Raw genomic sequence first — 17,662 nt, 5'->3', positions numbered from 1 at the left:
ACTTCGAATTTGGATAAGCCTCCCCTACTTTCAAAATATATTGCCTTTTCCACAACAATGATCTACAAAATCTTTCTTCCACATTGTCCTAAATTGACTCTACTTTGAATGGAGTGCTTAGGGGAAGCTCCAAATATGTAGTTGGAAGCTCTCCAACCCTACATCCCAATTCAATAGCCAAATCCTCATTAGATTGTCATTGGCAAACAATAGATGAGACATCTCAATTTTTGGCCAAACCCTATTTTTCCAAGAATGGATAACAAAAACTTTAGTTGACATGGTCGTGTGCCTTATTAATGCCAAGCTTACAAATTACACTATTGGATCCACTCTTCATCATATACTTAATTGCATCATATGCATTACATTAAGAATCTGCTTTCCCCACCAAAGCATTTTGGAATTTGGAAACTACTTTTTTAGCCACTTTTTTCAACCTATTTTCCATCACCTTAGCCAAGAGCTTTCACAAGCCACTCACAAGGTTGATTGGTCTAAAATTTTTTAGGTCATTGGCACTTCTTCTTTATTTTTATTTTTATTTTTTAATTTTTGGTAATTTACACCATAAATCTAACATTCAACTTTTTTTAAAACTTTCCCTAATGATTTTTTTTTTGATAAGTAAAGGATATGCATAAAAACGGCAAAACGCCACAAAGTATACAGGGGGAATACAAAGTAGCTAAGGCCTCAAAAAACAAAGAGAAAAAAATCACCTCCCTTTAAGTGGATGCTATCCACTCTAGGAAGCCTATAAGGGAGAACGCCTCCTCACCTACGTACAATTTGGCCCAACTCCACAAATTACAAACAAAAAAATTCTTTAACTTCTGAACGTTCAACACACCCCCCCTAAAAGCTAATCTATTCCTCTCCTTCCACACCGTCCAAAAAATACACAACGGAATGGCGTCCCAGATCTTTTTCCTTTTCTTTCCCACAAACGAGCCCCTCCAGCTAGCTAAAACCTCCTTTACAGTTTCTGGAAAAACCCATTTCACATCAACTAAACCAAAAACAATATCCCATAGAGCTCTAACCACTGTACAATGTATAAGGATATGATTTACACTTTCTTCCTCACATCCACATAAAAAACAACGATTTGGAAGTTGTAGTCCTCTTCTTTGAAGTCTATCCAAAGTAAGCACCTTCCCCCACGTCGCCTCCCACGCGAAAAAAGCAACTTTAGTTGCCACCCTTGCCACCCAAATGCTTCTTGATGGAAAGCCTATGTCATCAGACCTCGCCAACAAACTATAAGCTTCCTTGACCCTGAACTGACCACTTCTTCCTTGCCTCCACAGGACTGAATCTTCCTCCAAGGAGGGTTTGTGACCCCTCAATATATGGAGAAAATCCTCAACCAACTCCAACTCCCAATCATTGAAGTCCCTCAAAAAATTTAGATTCCAATTTCCTTGACCCGAATTTTGATCCCACATTTCCTCAACCGTTGAGTTCTTTTGAACCGCCATACCAAAGAGGTGAGGAAAACAGTGGGACAGCACTGACTCTGAACACCACACATCTGTCCAAAATCTGATCGTGTTGCCCTTCCCCACTCGGAATATCATGTTATCCCAACACCACTCCGATTCTTTCCAAATCTCCTTCCAAACCCCTACTCCAACCGCCCCATTAGCCTTCTTTGGCCTCCAACCAAGGCCCTCCTGCCCATACTTCACCTTGATCACTTGTTTCCAAAGATTATCTTTGTCACAGGCATGCCTCCATATCCACTTGCCAAGTAAAGCTTTGTTCAACATAGCTAGCTTCCTAAGGCCTAGCCCACCTTTATCCTTGTCTGTACATACCACCTCCCATTTAACCAGATGAATTTTCCCCTCCATATTTCCCCCTCCCCACAAAAAGTCCCTTTGCACTTTCTCAAGCCTTTTAGTAACGACCTTGGACATTTTGAAAATAGACATTTGGTAGATTGGCATGCTAGCCAAAGTACTTTTTATTAAAGTGACTTCCCCCTTTAGAAATATATTGCTGTTTCCAAAGAGCTAGTCTCCTCCTGACTCTCTCTTCCACCCCATCCCACATATAAGGCGCTCTATTGGGGGCCCTAAAGGAAGACCCAAGTACTGAGAAGGTAAGGACCCCACCCTGCAGCCTAGCTCAACAGCCAACTCCTCCATCTCCACCACTTCTCCAACTGGAATGATTTCACTCTTGGCTAAATTAATCCTTAGACCTGAAGCCGCTTCAAACCAGAATAAAATCCAACTTAAATGAGTTAGATGATCCTTTCTGGCCTCACAGAATATAATTGTATCGTCAGCAAAAAACAAATGAGAGATGTTCAAAGGGGGTCCACTACCACCCCTTAAGTTAAACCCTGATAGAAAACCCCCCTCCACAGCTTTCCTAATAAGAACATCTAGCACTTCCATTCCCATAACAAAGAGATAAGGAGACAGGGGATCTCCTTGTCTAAGGCCTTTAGTGCTAGGGAAGAAGCCTACAGGCACTCCATTAACCAACATTGAAAATTTAGCTGAGGATAGGCAGCTCCACATCCACCCCACCCACTTCGACCCAAAACCCATCTTTTGCAACACCTTCAACAAAAACTTCCAATTGATACTGTCATAAGCTTTTTCTATATCCAATTTGCATATAAGGCCCTTTTCTTTTCGTTTTTGCCACGAGTCTATCACTTCATTTGCAATTAAGGAAGCGTCAAGAATTTATCTTCTCCTCACAAAGGCATTCTGAGAGGTAGAGACCACCTTTCCAACTACTTTCTTCAGTCTGTTAGCTAGCACTTTGGCCAATAACTTGTAAAGCCCCCCCAAGAGACTAATAGGTCTAAAGTCACCAAGGTCCTTAGCCCCACTTTTCTTGGGGATCAAAACCAAAAAAGTATTGTTGAGGCTCTTGAGGAAAGAGCTATGTTCGTAGAAGTCCTTGAACATTTCTAGAATCTCCTCTTTAATAAAGTCCCAACAACTTTGCCAAAAAGCCATAGTAAAGCCATCCGGACTAGGGGCTTTATCCCCATTCATCTCCATCAAAGCTACATGGATTTCATCCTTTGTAAAGGGCCTCTCCAGATTCTCAGCCTCTTGTTGGCTGATCTGATCAAACTGAAGTCTCCCAATATCCGCCTTCCACCCCGTATCTTCTGAGAGCAAATTTTTAAACGCATTAGCAATTCCTTCCCTAATTTCCTGCTCCTCTAGAAGCCATTCCCCATTGATCTTAATTCTCTCCAAAGAGTTATTTCTACGGTGTGCACTTGCCATGCGATGAAAGAAACCCGTGTTTCTATCCCCCTCCTTCAGCCATATTTCCCTTGAGAGCTGTCTCCAGTGAGTTTCCTCCATAATCACCCATTTTCTGTAATTTTCTTTTGCCTCTTTCTTAAGCTCTGTTTCCTCCACAGTCATAATTCTCTCGTTTTCCTTCCTATCCCAGAATTCCACCTGCTGCAAGGCTACGGATTTGTTGCACTCCAGCTTTCCAAAGACTTCTCTATTCCAAACTTTCAGCTTCTGTTTGATTTCCTTCATCTTAATAGCCAATTTGTAACTAGCACTGCCCCTAACATCAATTCCTTGCCACCAGCTGTGCACAAGATCTTTGAATCCCTCAACCTTAAGCCATATATTTTCAAATCTGAATGGAGTCGGGCCTCGTCTTATCCCACCCCCCACTAACGTAATTGGGAAATGATCGGAAACCGGACGGGGCAACCTACATTGATTAATCCCACTGAATTGGTCTATCCAGCTAGGAGACACCACGAACCTGTCCAATCTTGCCCAAGTCTGATTATTTTGGCCCCCATTCCAAGTAAATTCTCCCCCCTGAAGAGGAAGATTCACCAACCCAAGATCATCCACAATTTCAGCAAATTTCCTCATTGCTGAGCTAATTCTCCTTTGGCTACTCCTTTCCCTCGGAAACAAAGTGATATTAAAATCCCCCCCTAAACACCAAGGGTCTTCCCACATCCCTCTAATCGCCCCAAACTCTTCCCATAATGCATCCCTTTCCACTTTGGAGAAAGGGCCATACACTCCCGTAAAAACCCAGATAGCCCCATTTTCTACGTTCCGGAATCTGCAAGATAATGTAAACTGTCCCTCTTCCCAATCTAGAATGTCCAAAGACCTTCTATCCCAGCATATAAAAATACCTCCCGAAGCCCCCTCCGCATTCGCAGCTTTCCAATCTAGGAATCTCCCGGAGCCTAAACTTCTCGCAATGCTATCCGACATAGAATGAATTTTTGTCTCCTGAAGACAGATTAAGTCCACCCTCTGGTTCCTTATGAACGTCTTAATAACTTTTCTTTTAGAGCTATCATTTGCTCCCCTCACATTCCAGCTCAGAATTTTCACCTTCATTGGACAATCACAATTTGGCGCCCTTTGCCTTGTACCGAGCCTTTCTGTTTAATCCCCCCCTCATAATTTATGGAACATTCCAGTCTTTTTAACTCCCTTTCAAACTTAGACTTTTCCAGTAGCTCTTTGCTATGAATTTTCTCCCGTCTTTTTCTGATTTTGGTAAAAAAATTCAATATTTCCTTCTCCAGCCCCTCCGTAGGGAAGCCCAGGAACTGGCTGAACTTCGCCAAGCCACTCTCTTCCCATTTGCCCTCCGGCTCACTTCTCTCAACTTGAGCATCATATGTGTCACCGACCCCTTCCATCCCCCTGCCTTTGTCACTACTACTTTTGATTACTCCCAATTCCTTACATCCATTAATCCTTTCATTACAAGCCTCATACACTGTTAACCACATTGTGTTATCAGCCCGTACTTCCTCATCCAAATCCCCAGAATGATCGTAAAACTCCCCCCCCGGAGTCCAATAAAAAAGAATAGAATTGAGATGAGAAGCCCCTAAAGCCCTTTTCCCCCAAGAACAAGACCCCGTTCCATACCTCATTGATTCCTCTTCAAGTCCCTAAAGAGTCCTAACACTTCGTTCTTTCCAAAAGCCTTAATTGAATTACCAGAAAGCCACAGGAAAACCATTTAGGCTTAACCCTTATCCTCGTTCAAGTCCAACAAAGCCCTAAACACCACCTCCTCAGTGAAAAAACACCTACAATCCTTCAACCTCTCGAGTGTTTAAGACTTTAGAAGACATCCCATTGATGCTAGGTCTCCACTTCTTGGATCACACAACAAATTGTGAAAGGCTTGAACTAACCCTTCCTCTATCTTCTACTCCTCGTATAGCTAAGCCTTATGCATTTTGATTTTGGCCAAACAATTTCTTCTCTTATGCACATTAGCCATATTGTAAAAAAGTTAGCGTTTTTGTGATGCTTCTTTAGCCAAATCTCTCCTAGAGACTTCTTCCAAAGAGGCCCACTTGCGATACTCTTCCCTTGCTATCCTTTTAGCTTTGGCTTCCTCAAGAGAAAGAGGTACTTCCCTTTCCTTAGATTCCCAAGGGCCTATTTGAGTAAGAGCCATCTCCTTCTTAACTACACATTACCAAAACCCTCTCTGCTCCAAACCTTTAAGTTTTATTTTAGTGCTTAGCAAGAGATTGCAACATGTAGGTTTCAATAAAGTCAAACATATATTATAAAATCCATTTATTTTACGTGAGATAGTTTTGAAACAATGCATATAATAAGACAATTCATTGTCCCAATTTCTAATATGTAATTGAAATTTTAAGGTTCAACATGATTAGTTGTTGGTTTAACTAAAATGATTGATCTGAAGATGAGTGAAATTAATTATTGGTTAAATTATTGTTTCATCTGTATGGCCAAGGAATACAATAGTATCACATTCGTTTGAGCATGCTGATATTTTCGTAGACATGCTTATATTTGCTCATGTGTATATATTTTCTTGTTCTATTAAAATGATTTGTTTCCTTATTTTTTGCCCCTACAATTGGGTTTTATATGATCTCCCTCATAAAGCAAAGTATCATCAAAATGTGTTTGATTTATACTCATTATTCAACAAAGGTTCCATTATAATAATTTTAGCCACTTTTTAAGTTTTTTCACATGGTATTTTATCTTTTGTTGTACGCCTATTGAATTCTTTGGATTTATGATGCAGTTGTATCTATGCTTGAAATAAGTAGGTACTTGACTCTGTAAATCATCTAACTACACAATCTAATTAAAGAAAAGGGTCATATGAATACAACATAATGCAACTAGGTTTGGCAATGGGAGTGGACCAACCACAAGCCTACTTTGCCTTACCCTTATTGGGATAGGATATGGGATTCTTTTAATTAGATACACATACTGTGTTATATGCATGATATTCATTTTTTCTTTCAATAAATTGGAGATAATATTATAAAGTGCCATAAGGTTGAAGCATATAGTACACAAGGAATATACATGGGAAACCCAAGGAGAGGCAAAAGGAAATGCAAGAAAAGAAGACAGGTAAACACAAAGAACTAGAAAAAACAAAAACCAATGAGGATAGACCTAGCCAACACAACACAATCCATCCATAAACTCCACATTAGTATACTTGTGGGCACTTATAGACGTTGCAGTCTAGAGGAATATTCAGATTGGATTTCCCTTAAGCTTTAGGATTGTGCCACCTACTCCTTCAAAAAGCCCACACTCCTTCCAAAGGTAGTAGAATAAACAAAGGGGACCATTTTTCACTCTTCTGTTTAGTCTTTTTGATAAATTTCCATGCAAACTAGAAGGACTTCCTTAACCAACTTAGGAAGGATATACACCACTCCAAAAAGAAATAGGAGACCAAAGCATATGGCACCGTCTGATTAATGAGAATGTGGTTGGTTGACTCTTTAATCTTTTTACACAAGATGCACCTATTTGTCAAAAACAAAGCCCTCTTCCTTGAATAGTCTAATTTGAGGATCTTTCCCAAGTGCCTCACAAGCAAAAAAGTGCCAGTTTAGATCGGACAATTGGGAGTCAAATTTTAGAGGTTGGAAATATAGTTCCTTTGCTACTATCTAATATGTGAAAAATTAATTTCATTGAGAATATTCTATTTCTAGAGAGCTTCCAATTATCTAAGTCAACATCTTTCCTGGCTACAACAGCCTCATATGGTCACTAATTCAAGCATTAAGATCGTGAACAATGATGAATAAATTTGGAAGCAAGTTTTCTAAGGGCTATCCTCATGCTAACTATCAAGCCAAAATCTAATCCTCCTCCCATCACAGATAGAAAATTGGATGAATTTGAAACATCCATTGACTCCCTCCTAATGGGCTTCTTCTCACCTCCTTAGTACCAAGGATTGAAATATCGGTTTTTACGGATATATCGGTACTTCAATTTTACGGATATATCGGAAATATCGGAGAAATATCGGTAGATATTTTTTCATAAATATCGGTGGAGTGAAAATTATTTAAAATTAATAGGAATGCTTGAAAAACTTCAAAAAATGATAACATAAGTAAGAATACACATTTTAAAGTTATCTTGTAAGTGTAATTGATATATATATATAATTAAGAAGAAAAATATCGTAAATAGAGATATATTGGTAGATTCGATATTTGAATTTTAAAAATAATATATATGAATTTTGAAAGTGTATAAAGTTAAAATTGAGTTAAGAAATATGAGATTGCAATAGTCCTTATACTAAGAAAGATATCCATGTAGTTTCAATATATTATTAGATGAAGGGAGTTCATCTTGTTGAAGACAGTATTTATTTTAAAAATTTTAAAATATTTTTATTAAAACATATTTTATTATATTTTAAATGAAAAATTAAATTAATTTATATAAAATATCTTATTTGAGATTTAATTTTTAAAATTTTATTAAAAATATGTGATAATAACTTTTTCTATTAATATTAATTTATTTAATAATAAAAATAAAGGTTGATAATTAATAATTATTTATATAGAGAGTGGAAAATTGTTCTCATGATTTTTTTACATATTTTATTATATTTTAAATGATAAATTAAATTAATTTATATAAAATATTTTATTTGAGATTTAATTTTTAAAATTTATTAAAAAATGTGATAACAACTTTTTTTATTAATATAAATTTATTTAATAATCCAAATAAAAGTTGAAAATTAATAATTATTTATAGAAAATTGTTCTCATGTTTTTTTTTTTTTTTTATCTCCCCTAAATCTAAAAATAAAAAAAAATAAAAAAGGCACCCACTTCTCTCTCGGGCATCAAGAACCCTTTTCTGAAGGTGTCTTCCAGCGAGAGAATCCCTAAAAAGCCCTATTTTCCTCTGCTACTCTCAAATCTCAATCCTCGCAGGTACTAATCTAATCATGTTATTATTTTTTTTTTTTTTGCAACCCCCGTTTGATTCCCAAGAAAATCCATCCCCATTCGATTTCCGGGAAAATTCATCCTCGTTTGATTTCCGAGAAAATCCATTCAAAACTCCCAAAGAAAACCAAAAAAATTGCTTTTCTTTTGCTCCCTGTGTTTTCTGGATCTGTTTTAGGGGTCTCTTTGCTGTTGTGCCATTGGATTTAAATTTCACGAACCCTAAATCCACGATTTTTGAGCCAGGCTGAAAAACACAACTGCGCGGGCTGGACTGGTAGGAAATATCGCGATTTTTCTCCGATTTTTCGGTGCTTCACCGATATTTCGCCGATATATCGGCGATTTTGTCGATTTTTGGCCGATTTTTCCGTCGATCGATAATCGGTGCCGTTTATCGTTTCCATGCCGCCCGATAACCGATATTTCGATGAAATATCGGCGACATTTTCCGATTTTTCAATCCATGCTTAGTACTCCAATCACCGTCCTTCAATCCATACTTTCTTACTGCCATTTTCTTCCATAAATTTTCCCTTTCCATTACAAATCTTCATAATCATTTCTCTAATAGGCCTTACAAAGCAGTGATAAGATCATTGCTCCTAAACCTCCCTCCTTTCCCACAATTGACATAGCGGAACAAATTGATTCCTGACAAACTAAGCGCATCTCCTTAACCCCCTCTGGGTCTCCTTATAAAAGTTCCTTCTGAAGTTACTTGAACCAATCTTTGACTGATGATGGGATGGTGAAAAAGGACATATAAAAAACTTGAAGACTCCACAATCTGCTCTTCAAGATAGATAATCCACCACATTTTAGTACAGTCTCTTTCCAGGTTACCATTCTGCTGTTAGCCTCTCAATTCTAGGTTCCAAACTGCCTTGGCTTTAAACTTAGCTCCCAATGTAAGGCACAAATAAGATGAAGGGAATTTACCTCTTTTGCAACCTAACACTAGCAGAGAATCTAAATCCCCACCTGGCCAACTGGAATTAACCCAGTTCTGTCCAGGTTCACTGTTGAACTGGAAATGATATCAAAGCAATGGAGAACATAATGGTAATATCACAGTTATCTGGATCTATCTTACAAAGTACCAGTATATCATCAGGATAAAGAATGTGGGAGACAAGACCTCAGTGATCCCCTCCTATATCCACATTGGCTATTCTGCTCTGAATTTCCATGACAATGATCAATAAGAAGAAATGGGGATCCTCTTGCATTGCACTGCTTTGAAAAAGATTCTAACAATGGAGAGACAAGACCTCAGTGAACCAATCTAAATGTCCCCAAAATCCATCAGGTTGAGAAGGTATGATAAAAGGTTGGAATTCATGTGATCATAAACTTTTTGAATATCCAGTTTGACAGCACTTTTAATATTTATTTTAACATTGGGGCTAAAACTTTTGCAAACAACTTGTACATGCCTCCCCACTGAAGTGATTCATCTAAGGTCTCAAGTCTTTTGCACTCCCTCTAGTCTTTTGAAGTGGTCCATCTAATTTTCTTGTCTGAAATGTACCTGATTAACTGAAGGATTTAAGAAACCCCTGTTATTCCTCGTTATGGTCTCCCAATTTTGTTTCAAAAGGTCATGTTTAATTGGGTATGGACCCGACTCTTTATCACCACAAAGATCCTTAAAGGATGACAGGATCTCTTCTTTCCCACTCATCTCTCCATCCAATCTTGCATTTCTATTATTCCATGTAACTAAAATTTGAACTGTGAAATATTATTCTCCAAAATCTGTGGTAGAAGCGAGAGATCCTCACTTGTCTCCTCTTTCCTGATGCATGATTTCCTCATCTATAGAGCATTGATTACAAGATGGAAAAAACCTTTTATTATGATTGCCTTCTTTCAGTCACATGGCCCTTCACCATATCCCAAGCCTCAGTTTGCTTCATCCACCCTATTGCACCTTTGTAAGATCTTCTTTCTCCTTTTATTTTCTTTACCAATTGGAAAGGAGGGTTTCCAAATAAAGCATAATTATCACACTGAACTTTTACTCTTATAAGAACTGAAGCCACCACAATCAAATGATAATAGTAAATGATCAGAGACTAGTTTGCGAAAGAACTATGGTTAACATTTAAAAAATGGTTCTCCCATCAGTGGAGAACCAGAGAACAACATTCTAGACATTAATTGTCCTGCCTATCTAGCTAAGTGAATTTTACCCATGACCTAATGGAAAATCCAACAACTCGAACTCTAAAATCAAATTGGAGAATCTATTCGTGTCTGCTTAGTTTCAAGCATAATTATGTTTTTCCAAGGGGAAATGGATTATATTGAAATCACTCCCCAATGACCCTAAACTGCTCACAGTTTCTTCCATAAGCCGTCTCTTTTACTACTTAAAAATGAACCATAATCCCTGAAAACAGAGAAATAAAGCCATCCTGATTTTGAAAATGACAAGAAATAGTGAGAGCTCCCAGAGCCAATTCAATTTTCTGTAGCAACCCTTTGCCTAAAAGATTATCCTTTCATCTCTGATTGCTTTCAAGAAGGTCCAATGAACAAACCTACCCTCATTAATATATCTAATCAAAGCTAAGTTAAGCTGCTGATTTTGTTTGCGGAATGTCAACTAGATCAGTCCACCATTTCTTTCGTAGGATTTAACTATTAACATCTTAATGTCCATCATTAAGGCCTGCATGTTCTATGACATTTTTCTTTTTTGATAAATATGCAAAGAGAATATATTGAAGATTTTAAAAACTATACACTAAGGTGCACAACTTATGTACAAAGGACAACAAAAGGCATAGCTTGGAGGAAAAACACAAAAAACTACTCTCTTACTCATCTAGATCCCAAACAATGTACAAAAAGGTGTTGATCCTCCTGTTATGTATATCCTAACCCATGACAAAAACTTCTAGTGAAGGAGCCCTTCAACGATTGAACTAGCTACTCCGCATTTTCAAATGCTCTTTTGCCCCTTTCATTTTGAGGCAAAGCACAAAAAACTACTCCCTTCCTCATCTAGATCCCACCCAATTTAGAAAATCGATTAAAGGATGACAACAAGCTCCTAATGAAGGTGCTCTTCAACAATCGAATTGGCTGCTTCGCATTTTCGAATGTTTTTTGGCTCCCTGCCTTCCAAATTGTCCAAAAAATGCATAAAGAGGCAACTCTCTAGACCTTTTTGAGTTTTCTTCCTACAAAGGAGTTATGGCAATTTAAAAGAGTTTCTCTGATTGAAGAAAGAACAAAGTAAGCCTTCCCCCTTTCAAAATATATTATCTTCTCCATGTTGATGGCCTTCATTGAAACCTCTCCTTTATCCTATTCCACACCATTTTTTTTTCTTGAATGGGGCTCCCAAAGGGAGACTCAAGTAAGTAGATGGAAGGTCCCCCACCCTACATACCAATTGGGATTTAATTCACTTTTTACAAGGTTTATTTTCAAACCTGAGTTCTTTGCTTTTGAAGCCTCACTTGAATCTGAAGAAAAAACAACTCTTCTTGGCTCTCTCCAAAAGACAGCTAATTGCATCAATTGCCAACACAAATAAATTAGGAGAGAGAGGGTCTCCTTGGCCTATTGGCCAATACCTGAGCTAGAAGCTTATATAGCCTACCCACCAGGCTTGTTGGCCTAAAATCTTTCAAGTCCTTGGTACCTCCTTTCTTTGGAATTAACACAAAATGTAGCATTCTGACTTTTTACATACCTCTTCTGGTCATAAAACTCCATACAATGGCCTAACACTTCATCTTTCACAAAATCCTAATAGAATGCTAGAGGGCCAAAGAGAAACCACAAGGGCTTGGAGCTTTATCCCCCATTCAAATCCGCGAAGGCACTGAACAGCTCCTTAGTGAAAGGCACCTCTAAACCTTCAACCTCTAATTGCATAAGGATTTGAATGACATCCCATTGATGCTAGGTCTCCAATCCCCCAGATCAGATAACAAAGTGGAAGGTTTGAGCTACTACCCCTTCCTTGATCTCATTCTCCTTGTGGAATCACACCCCATCAATTTTGATCTTGCCGAAGATATGATTCTAAACTTAATAAAAGAGAAGGAATTCTCCTTTTGTTGAGATTCTTCTGTTTCTACTCTTATAACCTCATAATTCACCAAGGAGGTTAGCCTTTTTCAGACCGCTATCCTTCCTCGAACTTGATCTAGCTCTCTTTCTATAATTAGCAATGAGTCAATGTTTTACTACCTTTTTCGGCATATTGGAGAAGTATATTTTTGGCTCATTCTGGTTTTTAGTAATGATTTCCTTGATCAAGCTGCTGCTGTGAGCATCATCATCAATGATATCCTTTGATTAAACATGATAATTTACAAAGGCACCTTTTCACTCATCCAAATGGAATACTTGTCTCCAATTTAGAGAGTTAATGAAAACAATATGCTGTTTTTTGGTCTTAGTCCATTGCATATAATATGAGTTGGCATGGCAAATTTATGGAGAGGCTGTTGCTTGTGAAGTGTCCTTCATGTTTCATGCTTCATGCTTTTTTTATGAGTGCTCAAAGCTTTCACTACACATTGTTTGTTTCAATGTGCTATGGGTTCTTTTATGAAAGATTCTTCTTCTATCAGCCCAAGAACACTGAGAAATTTTTTCCTGTTCCATCAGGATTGGGAAGAAGTTAACAAGAATGGAAGTTGCAATAACCAGAGCTAAATCAATCACTGTGGATTGTAATAATGTTGACAAGAAATTAAGACAAATCCTTGATATGACTGAGGATGAAGCTGACTTTCACATGAAGCAGAGTGCTTTCCTCTACCAACTGGCCATCCATACCACACCGAAGAGTCATCACTGTCTGTCTATGAGACTAACTGTAGAATATTTCAAATCTCCTCCACTTGATATGGAGGTGCAGCAGGATGAGAAATATATGAATCCAGCATCGCAGCATTATGTTATATTCTCAAAGAATGTACTTGCATCAACAGTGGTCATCAACTCAACTGTAATGCATACAGAAGTACGATTTGTAAATCCTCTCATGAACATGCTTTTAACTGTTAAATTTGAATCAGTTCCGGTAATAACACTGATAAATTTTGCTACAATTTTTCAGGAAAGTGGAAATCAGGTTTTTCATGTTGTGACTGATGGGCAGAATTACTTTGCCATGAAACTATGGTTCAGCAGAAACACATTTAGGCAAGCCATGGTTCAAGTGTTGAACATTGAAGATCTTAATCTGGATCACCATGATGAGGCAACTCTATTGGATCTGTCATTGCCTCAGGAGTTTCGTATTTCTTATGGCAGTGCTAATAATCTGCCTACATCATCAATGCGAACAGAATACTTGTCTATTTTTTCTCATTCACATTATCTTCTCCCCGAAATATTCCAGAATTTGAAAAAAGTTGTGATTCTAGATGATGATATTGTTGTCCAGCAAGACTTATCAGCCTTATGGAGCATCAACATGGAAGGGAAAGTAAATGGTGCCGTGGAATTCTGTAGGGTGAGGTTGGGTGAGCTGAAGAGTTATCTGGGTGAAAAAGGTGTTGATGAACATTCTTGTGCTTGGATGTCTGGATTGAATATCATTGATCTGGTCAGGTGGAGGGAACAAGACGTTACAGGATTGTACAGAAGGTTGGTACAAGAGGTAAGTGGCATTTTATTTTTCCTGTTTATTTTTTGGTGAATTTGTGGGCCTGTGTCAGTTTGTCTATAGGGCTATGCTGAATATAATAATTGATGAAGATATGTAGGGCATTGTTTTCATTCTCATTTCAGATTTTGTGCTTCTCCCTTACTGATCAATTTTGGTTCTCAAGAGTGTATTCATTCTATTTCCATTTTAACAGTAGTGGGAAGGATGTAAGGAAATTAAAATTTCTGACATTTTGCATTCATTTTCTGACATGTACAGAAGCTGAGCATGGGGGAGGAATCACTTGGACATGTTGCATTGCGGGCAAGCTTACTCTCCTTTCAGGACCTAGTTTATGCTCTTGATGATACTTGGGTTTTTTCAGGATTGGGTCATAACTACCATCTTGACACCCAAGCCATAAAAAGGGCTGCAGTTTTGCATTATAATGGGAACATGAAACCTTGGCTTGAGTTGGGAATTCCTAAGTATAGGAATTATTGGAGAAAGTTTCTGAACCTAGATGAACAGTACTTGACGGAATGCAATGTAAATCCATGATAAGGTGATCAAATCCTGGTTTGCTGCAGGAATTTCTGGGAAATATAAGGTTCAAGAAGCATAAATGAGAGGATGTCCATTTTTGAGTGAGAATTTCTTTGAGCTAGGTTTCCAAAGGGTAATGGGTGGTGAAAAGCTGGTACGTGATTGCTGTGATGAATTTGACAAACGAGTACTTATAATTTTTTTGGTAAATAAAAAAGGGTGTAGAAAATCATGTCTACCTTCTGGCTAAAAGCGGAAGGGTGAGTTCCTATATGTCAAGGACTTGAAAAGGGGTTTGAAATGCAATCTGAAACAAGATAATGAGAGGGAAAAGGTCAATCGCACTTGCTTCACTTCTTAGTTTTGGTAAAAAGTGCATGAGAGCCCAGTGGGAACCGTAGCAAATGTTTTGTGTACACGGAAAAGGTATTGATTGAGTATTTGTTTCAAGGAGGTCCAATTGCCATTCCTGATGATGTAAATGATCCTTGGATTCGTCTGATGTGATGCGCCATTAGAATAAGTTTATTATTCTTTTTTTTTTTTTTTGGCCCCCTTTTCTGGTTCTCCTTTTAATTGATTTGGATTTTAGACTTTTTTTTTTTTCAATTTTTTACTGTATTAATCTGGAGCCACTTTCAACAGGAACTTGTAATGCCATTACTATTGATATCTGAACGCAGCAATTGGGCCTTTCGGGAAAAATAGAGGCTAAAAATTGAAGCTTTCTCTGAATTGTATGCTATATTCTTTGTCCTTTTGGGGCCGCCCTATTAATAGTCTCGCTTAGGGACTCGGTATTCTAGCAGCAGGAATACTTGACAATGCAAAAGAGCAAGTTTTCAGCAGTCTCCATTATTGTAGCAAAAATCTATTTGTTTTCGGGATCTCTTTTAATTGCGTTCAAGACTCTTCACCTTTGTAAAAATCTCATCATCGTAGCAGTCTCCATTTATTTTTAGAATTCTCTCTCAAACTCATCCAAAATTATTGTACACGCCACAGACATGATAGAATAAATTAAAAAATAAACGATCTAATTTTTGGCTAGAGGGGCATGTACCTTCGGAAAAAATGGTCTTTGGTAGCTCGGAAATGTTCCTGAATGTTGAGGTGAATGGATCAACTTCTGAGGTACTTAAGGAACTTGTAGCAACTCTAAGGTGCTTGGAGGAGCATGGAACAACTTTTAACGGGTTTAGAGGTCCTTGAAGCGGCTTGAAGGCTCTTGATGTCCTCACAGCAACTCAGCAGTGTTTGACGGGCTTGTTTGAACTATTTTGGAGACCAACGAGCATTGTTGAAGTTAGGCCAAATTTTGACGTGTGAGGTACTTAACCCGCATTTCTTTAGTGGTAGAAGAGATGCCAAGGAGATTCACAACTACTCAGGGCATACCTCTATTCAAGGCCTTGGATCACAAGGGTGCATGATCTAAGCATAATAAAAGCTTTTACTATGAAAAACCTTAGATCTAGGTGCTACAAAAAACGTAACTTTGGATTTGGATGTTGATCCAAAATCCCAACCAATTTGATGCAATTATCTTAAAAACCCATAAATCTTTCACCTAACGGCTTTTCAACCCTTAGCACATGTGTAAAGTGACTCGCACACTTGGGAAGGAGAGAGATAGAGGTTAAGACTTTCTTTTCGGAAGAATGAAATGAATGAATTGACTAATCCTAAACCCTAATGGGGTTTATATAGCTTCTCTTGTGGACTTAAATGACTTTGCCCCGACTTTGGCTTGAGTCATTTAAATGAACCTACTAGGTCTTAATTATAGTTCAATTCATAACAAACCCACAACAATTAATCATTAATTCTTGTGCAACTTTATGTTTTTACCAAAATGCTTTTATGCACATAAATGATTAATTTTCCATAGAACCTTAAAATAAATAATCATAAGTTCTTATGCAACCTTGCACTTTTACCATCATACCCTTATGCATGTGTATGATTACATCTTCGATTTACCTCAAATCTTTGTGATAACAAAGATTGTAAGGTCAAGTAGGGATCATTGGGACCCAAAGGAAAATATTGACTCTCCTATAACCTAATTTTAAAGTTAACTTAATACTTCATTAAAAATAGTTAACTGAATTCTAGTACCCTATGAAATTACATTGAGACGAAAATTGATTAAATCCGATTTAATCAATTTTTAGATATGTAACCTATTATCCATTATAGGTAGGCTCCCTATGAACTTATCTCTGTAATGTAATGAGGTACAAATTATCAACCTTCTAAGATTACCTCTATAATCCTTAAGTCTTAAATTCTCTTATTTTATTATCAACTGACACACTTTAATCCATAAAAGACATCTATTAAATCCCATTTAAGAAATTATTACGACATCATAGATGTCATGATCACAAGTCCTTAAGATCATCCAAGGGAACATACTGTCTTAATCCTAAAAGATATTATGGTGCCTATATTGAAAATACATGTTGTCACTCGCCTTAATTAATAGAGACCTAATCCATAGAAAATAAATAATCATCTTAGGGTCTCACCCATAGGTTAAAACTAATGAAAACCTCAATACTAGCTCAATATTTTCTTAAGTTAAGAGTTCATGTAGCATAGTAGCATGGTGAAATTATGACTACTCAATAACCACTGTCATGATTTATTGTAAGTGTTTTTTAATGTATCCATACACACTGGTGTATTCACTATGAGAAACCTATCCTAGTAACCAAGACAAGTAATCCCTCCAATTATGAGGTAATGCCCCATAGCCTTAGATGGATTACCCAAGTCCACAAACCCGTTGTAAACAACTTATCATCTTACAAGACATGACTTAAATCCTTTGTGCAACTCTTGATGCACCAAAGTTATGTACAATGTAATTGATGCAAGCTTGAATGTCCAAATAAGTATAAACATGGATTATTATTGTGGAAAATAAAATCTCATTTGTTACATCATGTTTTGATTTGAAGAGCTTTATCCCAACATGTCATATATTCCTTATGGATTAAGTCATTGTTAATTAAGGTAAGTAACTATGAAACCAAGGTTTGGTTAATCTTGGTTTTGATGATAACAAAATAAGGTTTGAAACTAATGATTATATTTCAACCGTGATTAGGCAAGATGATTTCCAAAGTGGCAATCACAAAGACAAAATCAAGTCAAAGAGAAATCAATAAGAAGAAGACTTTAAAGAGAAGTATTTTTCAAGACCT

At 37.3% G+C, this 17,662-nt stretch overlaps 1 protein-coding gene across 1 annotated transcript in view; it reads left to right on the top strand.

Moving 5' to 3' along the window:
- LOC100245003 (probable galacturonosyltransferase 7) overlaps nt 1-15,192 on the top strand; it is a 29,814-nt gene extending 14,622 nt beyond the window's left edge. The window contains exons 7-9 of the mRNA XM_010654787.3: nt 12,914-13,271; nt 13,368-13,913; nt 14,181-15,192. Of these exons, the coding sequence (XP_010653089.1) occupies nt 12,914-13,271; nt 13,368-13,913; nt 14,181-14,462 (1,186 nt within the window). The 3' untranslated portion in view covers nt 14,463-15,192. The remainder of the gene's footprint in view (nt 1-12,913; nt 13,272-13,367; nt 13,914-14,180) is intronic.
- Nucleotides 15,193-17,662: the final 2,470 nt, after the last annotated feature.

The sequence above is a fragment of the Vitis vinifera genome, chromosome 8, assembly GCF_030704535.1.
Source record: "Vitis vinifera cultivar Pinot Noir 40024 chromosome 8, ASM3070453v1".
NCBI lineage: Eukaryota > Viridiplantae > Streptophyta > Magnoliopsida > Vitales > Vitaceae > Vitis > Vitis vinifera.
This window is presented reverse-complemented; position numbering and strand designations above follow the sequence as displayed.